Raw genomic sequence first — 13,820 nt, forward strand, 5'->3', positions numbered from 1 at the left:
AAGTTGTCAATATTTATTCATTTTAAAAAATATTATATATATATATATATATATATATATATATATATATGCTAAAATAAAATTATATGATAAAGTGATCTTTAATTTTAAGATAGATAAGTTCTATATCCTAACTTAATGAAAACTTACAATCTATCCAATGAATATGTACTTAGAAAATTCAACGCTCCCAAAAATTATTTATCATCCTTATTACAATTCTTGGTGCTGTTTTGATTGATTTTTTTTTTTACTCTTGCTGTGTTTGATTTAGCAAACTGCAACTGTTCTTGTTTATATAAGAATGTAGGGGGATAAAACAATTATTTGTCAAATCTAAGACCAAATAAGTGATCCGTGTCGAAAGCCACATCAATATAACAGCATGCACTTCGTTCGAAGGGAGTAATTGCCATCCTTTTCAAGCCTCAACATAATGCTATCCTCATGTAACAAATGGAAAGGAAAATAATTCATGAATCATTAGTGAGAAAGGAATAAAGAGCGTAAAGTGATAAAAGTGATAGATTGATTATAGGATAGAAAGAGAGAAATAGAGAGAAAATAAGGTGTTGAATGTGTATTAAAAGAAAGGTAAAAATGTATAAATATAATTGTTCGGATTTCACACTAGCTTAACATTCCATTGCTTGCTATTGGATCTCATCAAATTTGATCCTAGTTATCTAATACTTCCTCCTGTCCTTTTTGTAAACAAAATTGTTAAATATTTTAGTCCTCTATACTATATATAAAGAAAATAAGGGAATTTTGAACTGACTTTTTTGTTATTCCAATTATACCTTAAACAAATTTGGCCAATAAAAGTTAATGTATTTGATTCAAAATTTGTATCAAATACATCAACTTATGTTTACATATATATTTTTGCTTATATTTTGAGATGAAAGAAACATGTATTAGAGAGATTTTTAAAAAACAGTATCCGTAACACTTCTCGTATCAAATATATATCAAAATATAAATTTAACCCTAAACAATACTCCCCTTAAAAATCCTCCACAAACCAAATAATTAATAAACACACCCTAAGAGGTAAACTTATTGTACCCATGAACCACCCCATGCCATGCTGCAAGCAGATTTCTGCATTGTAAAAGTGTGACTAAGTTAGTGACGTGATACTGTTCGAGAAATTCAGTGCTAGTAGGATTTTCATGGCACTCTTTATATATCTCTGAAATTTGCAGCTTTATATGATATCATATCACTATAGCCATTCCGACTTATTGAAAAGTAGATGCTACAAGTATATACAAATGTTTGGAATCTAATTCTACGGTGCATAAATCAATTTTCATTATATGATGAATAAATTTTTTCATTAGATCAAACAAGATATTATGAGATTTATTGATTTAACTAGGATAATTTTATTATTTCAACTAGAATAACTCTATCCTAGTTGAACGTTGAATTTTGTCATTTAATGATTAATTCTATCCTAGTTGAACATAAGTCTCATTTTACTATTAGGATAGAATTCAACTAGGATAAACAATGGAATGAATGACGTCATTTTTTTATTGTATTTTATGGAATAGGATATCTCAAGAGGGGAAAAAACTCCTTGAGAACATAAATCATTAAAATATGAGTTGTGATATTTTTAAAATATTTAGTTAATAGAAAATTATACCACTCTCCCATCATTCTTATGCATTTTTTCATATAAGTTTTTGGCTTAATTACAATTTTGATTCCCATATTTTCCCCTCACTCTTAAAATCATACAATTTTGGTTTCTCTTTAAGATTTTTAGACTTAAAAATTGTAGCATGCCATATTTCAATTGAAGTTTTTTGGCAGATTTTCTAGTAATATCATGATAGTTAAACATTCAACGTCATTTAAAATATGTCATATCATCATTTCTGTATCCAAACGTACGAGAATGGATTGGAATTGGGTAATTTTAAAATGAAGAGACTAGTTTCCTGAGTGAGTAAAAATAGAGGATCAAAATTGTAATCAAGCCTAAGTTTTTTTGTCTAATAGACTAGTGGTCAGACCAGGGGCGGACCTGAACAGGTCCTGGTGTGGCAAGTGCCACACCAGCCCAAGCTGATTTTTTTCAACAGAGTAGAGTGCAAGTGGTAAAGAAGAAGAAATCATATGCAAAAATCATGAAATCTTCAAGTAAGAAAGGAAAAAAGATGAAGAGAAGTGTTGAAGAAAGAAGCAAAAGAGAACATCAGTAGAGTGGCGGCTGTGTTAAAGAAAGAAGCAAAAGAAGAAGAGGAGTGTTGAAGAAAGAAGCAAAAGAGAAAACCAGAGTTACTATATAATTTAGGTTAAATCATGGGCTTATAAAATATATGATTGTTCGGCTTATTATTATAAAAGAAGCCCATGAAGAATTTAAAAAGCAAAAAAATAGACTTTGTATGTTGAAATATAAGGGATGATGGCGTGAGGTGGATTTTGTTATTATTTAATTATTTCATACAAAAATTGTGCCCCAGTAATATTCCAAGTCCAGGTCCGCCCCTGGGTCAGACTCACACATTATAAATATGGAGAAATAGAGAATTCAAGGTTCAAACTCTAACCCCTGCGTTCCAATGTCTATGGAGCTAACAACTAAGTTGTATCTACTACCAAGCCTATTTCAAATGATAAAGTAAATTGAAAAAATAAAATTAAAATTAAAAATAGTTATAAGTTTAACATATATTTAGAGTGCATAAAAAATATCTATTAAAATATATTAATGTCTCTTAAATATATCTCAATTATCTTTTCTGGTAATAAAAAATTTAGGGTGAAGAGATTGTGTCACTATCTAAAACATAAAAGATCTTTAGACTTAAAAGAACATTTAATAAAATTATATTTACCCCACTTCAAAAAAACTAATAGAACTCGAACTTAAATATGTTAGGGTGAAATGTTGTCTACTACTTAACTAAGTCCTTATATCTCAATTATCTCATAAGATTACTCTATATATTTAGGTGTGAACTGGACATGTCCTAAATTATTTTGAAAACAAGAAATAGTCATTGAGTTCATGAACCAGCAGCTAAAGTTTTTTATTTATATAGTGAGTAGAAAGAAAAGAATAGTTGCACGGTCGATCTAATTCTAAAGTGTCACTAAGCTAAACTAGCTACCAGCACATGACAACAAATAACGAGGGACGGCTAGGTGTACAATCAATTTAAATTTGGATTTTGTTTTTTATGTGATTATGATCTGACAAATGGATGGAAATTTGATTAGAATTGTGGTTGGGATAAATGAATCAGGACAAATTACTTGTGATTAGAAAATATAATTGAGATTAACTTTTTTCAACGACCTTACCTTAGTTGTGAGTGCTGTTTCCTAGAACGATTGATAGTGTGATGTGAACCTTGCTGGATTCAATGCCAGTGGTTTTATATGAGGCCAAAAAACTAAGACTATTGAAAGTTTGTAATATTATGATATGATGATTATGATTATGATTATGATTATGATATTTGCAATCAAGTTGAAAGGATATGCCAAATTGACGATAGCATCACTTTCATATCAAAACATGAGAAAACTCTATCAATGACATTTTTATAAATGACCTAATAACAAAGTTTTCTCATGTTTTCAAAAGAAAATGAGTTAATTATCTTATCCTTTTAACATTGCTTATCCATTTTATATGTAATATACCAGATGATTTTAAGTATTATTGATTGACCTCACAAATAATCAAGAGTCTTTTTAGCAAGTCCTCAATTGTACGTTTTTTGAAAAACTTCCAATAAATAAAGCCACACAACCCAAAATTGCTCCAAATCAATTTTTTTAAATCTTATGGAATGAGTTGCCAAAAAGAATATGCATTTGTTTGGTATAAGTCATATCAAACAGTTCTTATAAGTCTTACTTCAACCATGTCGCCTCATACCTGTATGATCTCATAATCTCCCTCGTTTCGATGTGAATTCGATCCTTTTTCATAAAAGCTTTCCAAAAAACCATTCATTATCATACCTTGTGCATTGATCACTTCTCGTCTTCATCAACTTCCAGCATTACATCTAAACTATTTTCTTTTATATATAAAATATATCTTGACTAATATTATCACTGTAGTGGTACTTTTTTGGACTTAATTATCAGTTTAGTACTTGTTGGGCGTTGGAATGTAACATACTAAAACTACGTGACCAATTATAGAGCAATAGAAAAAAGTACAATTAAGGTACTGCTTGCATTGATTTTGACAACTAAAAATATGTTATTCATTCATATGAAACGATTACTTCGAGTTTTCTGTTGGGGTTTGTGTTGCATATGGTTCGTTTGAAACAATATCTTATGTTTCAGAGATGCCAACCGAGCGAGCTCTAGCCATAGCATTTGGCAGTTTTCATATTTAGGGTTGAAAAGAATCCAATCCTACTACCAATAAATAACTACGGTACATTCCTTAAAAAAAAATAAAAAATAACTACGGTACATAGGTCCTAAGATATTTTGTTTTTCACTTTATATTTTCACTTTTTGATTTATTTGTTTATGGGAAACACATGACCTACTTATTTTAGATTTTCTTTTTAAGCAAAGTAGAATATATGTTAAATAAAAAGAAAGAGATACAAAGATTGAGGGACATTAGACCTGACCCAGTAATAATCTAAAAGAGATTACAACTTGATAAATTTATTCAAGTGGATCAACTCTAATCTATCTTAACAAAAATTCACTAATCATAGTCGCAACTCAAATAATCTGTTTACGAGCGCGAAACCAAGTTAATTTTTTTTAATTAGAATGATAATTGAACATTATAAATCACACATCGTTATAAATCATGAATTTTTCAAATAACTAGTAAAAGACTCGCTTATACGAATCACATAAAATTACAATAATTATAGAAAACAATTACATAATATTGAGATGATTATATAAAGAATAATTAAATTGATAATATGTGAAATGTTCAAAGATTTAAAATAAAAATGATCAACATTAATGTAATGTTTATATTAAATATTTTTCTTTTCAATACAAAATTCGTTAAATATTTTTTAGTGAGAGAAACTTCACATTCTTTCTAAGTTCTCTTTCTCTTTCACTCATTGAGAATGGGTGGTTTTAGATCAATTTTTGACCTAAAATCAACCATATGTATCTTGTTTCCTCTTTCTTTCAATCTGAATAAGTGGTTTCCACATATATCAAGTTTTTTCTGTGTTTTTTTGTGATTTTGCGGTCTGAGTGCAATGTTGTTCGTCGTTTTGTGCGACATTGTTTGATTTCACTTTTTATTGTGATGTTTGTTTGGTTTCTATTGAAAGATTAACTTCAGTCAATTACATATTCAATCAATAATTTTTAGACATTTTGTTGTTGTATGTTATTAATTTGGATGATGTGAGTTTGTTCGTAGATTCACCATTTACGTTTTAACGATGTTTAACATGTGGTTATATCTGATGTACTCTATCAATTTGGATAAATAATATCGTTTTGCTTATCTGATTGTTGATTTTATTTGCTTATTCGTTAAATATTGTGAAATCTGATTAAAATATAGGTAATACTATTTTATATTGTTAGTTTATACAAAAGATTTTTTTTTTATATATATAATGTAAACATATTTATTTTTATCCGATACCTGTCTTTAATTTGTTTTTTCCAGGATGATATAACACCTTTCTTTACACCAACAAAAAAAAAATACCTTTCTTTTTGTCAGAATAAGCTTTATGATTTAAAAAAATAAATCATAAATCTTGTTTTCGGTTTAAAGTTTAGGGTTTATGATGGTATACTGTGAGTCTGTGATGTATTTGATCTATAGTTAATCTTGTTTAATGGAAACTTGATTGTTGTTATTTTTTTTTTTTTTTTTATGAAAGGAACTACGAGGGGAAAAAAAATTATGATCACAGACATAGGTTTGTAATTCAGCCAGCCCAATCTTTTCAATTTTTTCTCTGAGCCAGCAATGACCATTTGCAAGTTTAAAAGAAAACTGCTTTTGAGAAAGAAAGAAAAAACAAAATTATACTTTGGCAGCATAGCTTCTTTGATTTTCATGAAATCTTCAATAATTTTTTTTCATTTATGAAAATATTATTTAAATCCATTTTATTCTTTCATTATTTAAATTTTATGAGCAGTTTAATTCTCATTTCTGAATTACTATCACTTTATTTTGCCCAGCTGATACGAAACCGTTAATCATGTAGCTTTGGTGGTGATCCAAAACAAAGACAGAAATTATCAGCATTCTGGACTAGGCCTGTCCAGGAGCAGAAAATGTCGTTGACCAAATAACATATTGATTGTAAATTCCTGGTCTATCATGTAACATTATTGATGTAAAATTAGCTTCGTTTTAAAAAAAAAATGTTGTATTGATTTATTTTTGACAAAATTATGTTGTATTTATTTATTTAGTAATAAAATCAGCTTTGTATTAAGTTATGCTAGAATAAACTATAATCGTCATGAGTACAACATATATGATAAAAAACATTAGATATGTTGTGTTGCGTAATTGAACTTGTAATTTTTCACTTTTCTGCATTGTCGGTTTCGTTGTTGTTATACTCTTTGAAAAATAACTACTCCCTCCGTCCCGGAATAACTGACCCATTTTCTAAAAAAAAGTGTCCCAAAATAACTGACTCATTTCAATTTTCAATACAACTTTCATCATTCTCAATACAATATAACACTAAATAATACTCCCTCCGTTTCAAAATACATGTCCAAGTCAACTACTTCACATATGCCAATGCACAATTTTGACCGTTAATATCTTTAATTATCTAAAGTAAAAAATTATAAAAATTTAATATTTTGAAAATATTTGTCGATACAAATCAAACAACATCTTACATGCTAATATTTGTATTTATACATTAGTTAAAAAGTATGGTCAAAGTAAGTCAAGTGAATAGTGCACATTGCAAAAATTGGACATGTATTTTAAAACGGAGGGAGTACTACTTTTATCATTCCCAATACAATATATTCCACTTTCCCCTTTATTTATACATTTTTCTTAATATGTGTGAAAAACAAAATTGTGTCAATTAAATTGGGACGGAGGTAGTATAATTTTTCTATTGTGTGCTAAATTACATTCATTATGAACTATGAAGCCAGAAAAAAATGTAATATTAAACGAGTATATTCCACCATGTCAACTTATAACTGTAGATATTAAAAAGTGCATTGAAGAAATGAAATTGAAAAAGTGGTTAAGATTTGAAGTCATGTCAAAAAATAATAATGAGCATAGAAGAATGAATTCAATGTGTGACATGATGGTCTGCAACTGAATAGTTGAATCAATAGTTAAGATCATCTGTCTCGTAAGCTTAGCTCAGTTGGTTAGAACAATGCATAAAATATGTAAGGTCCGGGGTTCAAACCCCGACCAGTACCAAAAAAAATAGTTAAGAACATCTATGACCAAAAAAAATAGTTAAGAACATCTATGTTTTCTTTTTCATTTAAGTATAAATTTGGATGCCACGTCAATGGATTGTGTTATCTCGCATAAATTTGGAAGAAAATTGAGAGGGGAATATCAAATTATAAATAGAGAGAATAATTTCCTAAAAAAAATGGAGAGAATAAAGAGATCAAAATCGCTTGAAAATATAGGGACTAAAATTGCACGATTATATTTTTTCTTTTTTTGACAAATTGGACGATATTTAAAATGTCAAAAATGAATCTAAACCTATCTTTTTTTTTGAAGAAATCTAAACCTATCTTATAATATGTTATTTAATAATAAATTAATAACCGACCAACCTTTTTTTTTTTTTTTAACATAAAGGAGGTTATATATCATTTCATTACAATTAGGTGCATGATAAAAAAAAAAACTGAGGACAAACCGTAACAATAGTTGCCTTTGCAATTGCAAGGGCATAACTTGCTACATTTACTCGCCTCCTGGTGAAATCAATAAGTGAGCCAGGTGGGTTGGATGTTGGTGAACTGGGGTCGTCCTCATGAACTTGTAATAGGAGAAGATGCTTGTTAGGACATTTTTGGGGCATAGAAAATTTGGCATAGAAATATCAACAATCTTTTTTCTTGTTTTGGTGGTGTAATTTTTTTGACGTTGGTTGTTTTACAAGGGACATGAGTCAGTTTATCCGTAGGTTGGGTAACAGTGGAGGTAGGGTCGCGCTTTTGGTGCTAGGGTTTGAGAAGAAAAATGGTTTGTTGGGCTGGACCAAAAGCAAATTCCAAGGTGCATGTTAACGCTGCCCAATACTAAAGTTGTTTCTCTGCATCGAGCAAGACTTGTGTGACCACAAACCGAAATCTATAAAATGATACGAAGAAAGTAACCAATCTTTTCTTTTTGTTAAAATATTTTTTATGAGTGTGCGTGAGTGATTTATATTTGTGGTAGTAACCAACTAAGAATTATCTCTCTGCGTCATTTGAAACTATGACACTGCATCCTTCTCATTGTGCACCGTGGCAATGGTGAACATTTCGTGTTGCGTAATATGCAAAAATTGCCCTAATTTGAAGATCTACTTCAACATATTGCTACCATCAAAACGTGGAAAGTCAAATTTGATGTTTCTGACTTGAAAGTGTTGGCTACCCGAAGATTGCGATACCTGAAAGGGCGTGACCAACTGCATTTATCCCAGCAGATCTAACTCTCTTTGTAAGAAACAGGACATCTTATGAGCTTGCATATAGTCACTGTCACTACTAGCATATTCATCCATAATCTTCAAGTTGGCGATGATGTCGTTGATCGCTAATTCCAATCCTTTTATACATGAGTTATCTGCCATCGTAACTGATAGATAATGAAAGCACCGGCGTAAAGGCCAGAGTTAATGCAAAAAGGTACTCAAATGATTCAAAAATTCTGTCACTCAATTGTCAAAAGAGATACTACAGTTTAAGAATCTATTACAAAATTTTGGGACTTAATTCTTATGGCTGCAAGCCTTTTCATGTTATGAAAATTGCAAGTACAGGAATGTAAGAGGTAAGTACACCCAGCGAAGTACATAAAGTTTGCAAGGAGAAGAGATGGTTTTCACCAAAATATTCCACACCAATCATTCATTGGTATCCTTTTATGTTGCCTCCTCTCTCGTGTGCCCCTCCTCACAAAATAAAATTTGGGATCCTTTGCTAGCTCTCGATTATTGATTCATTCCTCCAATTTGTTATTTTGCCATTTGTGCCTGCAGGATTATCTTCAATCATCACATCTACCTAGGCAGTTTAATGAGCTGCTGGAGCTTGTGCATGTTCCAAAATTTGAGTGACCAACTTGTAAGTACGACTGTTAAGGGCTTTGGAATGCTCTATCAGCTGCTCATACCTGAACATGAAACATTTCAAAGATTAAGGGTCCTAGATCTGAAGGGAAAAAACAAAACAGTAGTAATAGTGGCTGGTTATTAACGCCAACTTACACATTTGGATGATTATGTTCCATGATAACTGTTCCAGTTTGAGAGTCAATTTTGGCATCAAGCTTTGAGCCACGGATGAGATTCACAATCCATCTCTCAGCCTCCTCGTAATTCAAATTTAGCTTCTCAGCAAGTACTCCCATGTCAATGCGTTCGTGTATCCTGCAGTATGTCTCAAAAATAAAAAGCCTGGCATTTTCAAGGAACTCATCCCTTAATGGTACAGTTGAGAAGTTGCTTTCTTCCACTCGTTTACCAAGGAAGGGATCATTGAGAATTACCTGCATGAATTTTTACAAATAGTAAGCATATTATTATAATCAACATATATATTAGCTAGACGACAGAAAGGGCACTTACTTCTTCACACTCCCTCATCTTCTTTTGTGCGCCATCAAAGTCATAGTTCACATAAACACAAGCCAAAAACTCAGTGATGGGGTCCTTAAATGAATGCTGCTCTTGTTGAATAACTTTTAGAAAATCTTTGAATTGAGGCCTCTTGCGCTTGTTGACAATAAATGCTGTGGCCAAGTATCGCAAAAGGTGCGGAGCGCCAGTTTGGATTGCGTTAAGATACCTAGAAATGATATCACATGTTATTAGACAAAGCAACATTTAAAATACAAAACCTAAAGGGAGGAAACAATTGCCAAAGTAGTATTATGCCGATTAACAACAAAAAACAAATTATATAGGAATATTTGTGTTCTGATTAAAAACGAACGAAGGGCAAGGGAAAGGGAAGATGAGTCAACAATGCATACTTGTCCTGGTTAAACAGATCAATTATCAGAGTTCTTCCATTGTCATGGTTGAAAAAGATGAACAGACTCCAATGCATTAACCATATTCTGCTTTGCACCTGATTCATAGGTGATGAAAAATTCTGCAACAAAGTTCACCAATAGTAAGTTTATATTGATATCAGCAGCATTATGAGGAAAAGTAGTGTAACTGAATAGATAAACAACCTTTGAGTCAATCATTTCCTTCAAGCGATTGAGCTCTTCAAGAGCAACGTCCCAGTTTTGCATCAATACTTCAGCTGCCAGCTTTCCCCATAATGCACTCAAACTCCTTTCACTATTTGTGCATAATGCTCTGTACTGATAAAGATAGTCAGCAGCACCAGAGTAGTTTCCACATTCAAACTGAAATTTGCCATATTGGTATAATGCCTCTATTTGTGCAGGACCAATCTGTTATAACAGAATCATCTTAACAAGTCAGAACTCGAATATAATAAATAATACTCAAACTTCCAAAAGAAAAACAACACAAAATAAAAGATAGAGAGCATATTAGGGGCATTTGAATAGAAGTTAGCTAGGCCTATCTTATGACATAAGTACTTGTGCAAGTCTTTGGAAAAGCTTATCAGTGTTGTCAATTGCGGATCGCGGAAAACAGCGGTTTATTCCAATTCCGTTTCATTGCAGTGCTATATCCTCTATATGACAACACTTTGTACTAAATAGTATATATAATGCAACAATACTGATTTGTTAAAATTCTGCTACGCTACAGCTACTATTTAACAACACAGTGGCTTATAAAAGTAGCTCATGATGTCCATTAACTGTTTTGAGCTTATTTCATAAGCTCAAGAAGATACTTAACAGAAGCGGTTTATACATGCCTTATGTGGAGTCTAATCCAATCTTTGATCAAAGAAACAACTTATACAATGCATAAACTCTTATACGTTAATACGATTTTTTAAATAAGCACATAGTTACATAGTTTGTCAAACACCCGCATACTATAACATCACTCGCTGCCCTTTGAGAGCTTAAATCACATAGCGGTCCAAACTTACTAATATTTGCCAGAAAAACTTACATTTTTAGCTAAATTACAATTCTCAGGATTACAATCCTAGTCTACAAATAAAACCCAACAAGCAAAAAAAAAACACTTTCTGATTATCAAATACTTTTTGGGTTGTGTTCCGATTTATTATCCGCGTTCAATCCTTAACCAAATGGATCATTTCTTTTTCTGATATATGAAGTATTCAATTTGAGTAAGTCAATTCTTAGAAAAATCAAACCATTTCTACTTACTTCAAAACTGGAAGCGGGGGCCTCCTCAATAGAAGAACTTTTTTTGCCTTATCCCTATTCAAGACTAAACAAGTTTGAACTAATTGAATCCTTGTGTTGGAAATTCCCCGAATGGATTTTCCAATTTCCATAAAGAATATCATTGACAACTTTTAGTTCCATCCAATCCCTTTTCTTGAATAGATCTTGGAGGAAAAGTTTTACAAAATGGATATTGTCCAGTATTTCATATAAAATTACAGGTTGAACCAAAACAAAATACTTTTTATTTTAGCATCAAATTTGACGGTTAACTTAACGCAATTCAAATATATGGTTATTACGCACAAGGGATGGTTAATGAATATAACAATGTGTAGCAACTCATTAATCAATTATTAAACACATTTTTGAATAACGTTAACCATGTTTTTCGGTGTTCAAATATACATGATATTCATAATAACCATCCAAATTTTGTTCAGACATAAAATTTTCAGGTTTATAATATGCATATAATATATCCAGAAATCATGGTCAATGACATCTAAAATCGTGGTCAGTTGTGTTATATCGGTGGTTTATAAGTGGTGACACCTAATTATATTCAATAATCACTTACTAAGCATAATTAACCAAGCATTTGATTTGTGTTAATCATACCTAAATTGTTCTCAAATTTTCATGCCAAAATATCATTTATCTTGTTATTCTTAAAAACTATCATCAAAAGGTGTTTATTTTCTAAAACCCATCATTCCTTCACAACAAACTAATCCAAAAATAATTCAATAAAACATCCAAACACTGGTAATCACCAACATGCTGGGGAACCAACAAATAATCACCGATGAAGCACCAAACACAAACATTGACACAGGCACGTTGACACATACAACAACAACAATCAAGTCTTATCTCACTAAATGAGCTATACTATGTGAATCAAATTGCGTCATAATGTTCTATCATAAACCATATTACATTCCAACTCATTAATCTCTAAATATTTATTAATAGTTTCTCTTGTAGTTTTTCTAGGTCTACCTTTGTCTCGGTGATCTGACTATCCTCCATCTAATCTTCTTTCCTTACTACACCATCTACAAGTCTTCTCTCTTCATCCCCAAACCACATAAATTGAAAAAATGAATTAATTGAATGTAGGGTCTATTTGGTAAAAATAATTTTGAGCTTATAGCTTATTTTTATCAGTGTTTTTGATAAGCTAATTCAAGTAGCTTATCATAATTTATCTCAATTTTACCCTTGTAATCTTAATTGATTTTTTTTTTTTAATATTCATTAAATATATCACTTCTATGTCATTTCATAATTATAAAGCTAATTCAATCGCTAATTATACCAAACACTGCAAATTCAATCAGCTAGCTTATCAACTATTCGCTCTTTTTTGCCAAACAGAGCCGTAATCACATATCGGTGCGGCGTTACTACAAAGATAACCAATTTCCCATAACAAAAGAGTAAATAAATCTATGAATTCAGTGAAATTATAACAAAACCTGATATTTATCATTAAGCAACTGAAGATTATAATGTTTATCAGCCTTCAATTCCTGAACAGCAGATGCATTCTGAAGAAACGCAACAAGAGGAGCAGCGGCATCTTCAAGAGACTTGAGACGAGCAACAACGTCAGCCCTACGTTCAATCATATCTTGAGGAACATCTTCAGTTTGGTAGAGTGTTTTGTGAATGTCCATAATGTAATCAACCATGTTTGTGTTGTTAAGAAGATCGATCTTGGCTTTGAGGATGTGGTTGTCGATGTATAATTGGCGTTCTTGGAGGAATTCCAAGAGGGGGAAGACTAGATGACGGTCGAGATTTGGTGCTATGCGTGGGGTTAGATCGTATTCCGCCATTGAAGAGGTGGTGGAAGGAGGTGAAAACGGTGGTGTTCTTGGTTTTAGGGTTTCGAAAAGCTATCGGAGACTGAGATTTTGTTTTTGTTGACACAAGCGAAATGGGGAATTGGGGGAATTTTTTTGTTGGCGAATAGAAATGGGAGTTATTTCCCTTTTCTTTTCTTTCACCAAAATGAATAATAATACTCGCTTGTTTCAAAGTCAATTGCACAGATTAAGCAATGGAATAAAGTAGGCAATTGTCATAGCAATTTTACCAAATTATCCTAATTAACTATTAGTTTTTTTTTCATTAAAGAAAAAATAATACTTTGGAAGTAGTGTAACATAGTATTAATTGAAGGGTACAATTGAAAAGAAAAAGTTATTATTGCATTGGAAACTGAAATCGACATTCATTTTGAAACAACTTTTTTGGCTAAAACGACACTCATTTT

At 31.2% G+C, this 13,820-nt stretch overlaps 1 protein-coding gene across 1 annotated transcript; it reads right to left on the reverse strand.

The window, feature by feature from the left end:
- Positions 1–8,871: 8,871 nt before the first annotated feature.
- On the reverse strand, positions 8,872–13,491 carry LOC146949803 (eukaryotic translation initiation factor 3 subunit E-like). Its single transcript, XM_085745785.1, has 6 exons — positions 13,018–13,491; positions 10,418–10,645; positions 10,211–10,332; positions 9,804–10,023; positions 9,444–9,724; positions 8,872–9,349 (listed from the first exon to the last, which is right to left on the reverse strand). The coding sequence occupies exons 1-6, from the start codon at positions 13,378–13,380 to the stop codon at positions 9,250–9,252; spliced, it is 1,314 nt and encodes a 437-aa protein (XP_085601911.1). The 5' UTR covers positions 13,381–13,491; the 3' UTR covers positions 8,872–9,249.
- Between the last annotated feature and the right edge of the window lie 329 nt (positions 13,492–13,820).

The sequence above is a fragment of the Medicago sativa genome, chromosome 2 (assembly GCF_051527215.1).
Source record: "Medicago sativa cultivar Bolivia chromosome 2, Bolivia_mono, whole genome shotgun sequence".
NCBI lineage: Eukaryota > Viridiplantae > Streptophyta > Magnoliopsida > Fabales > Fabaceae > Medicago > Medicago sativa.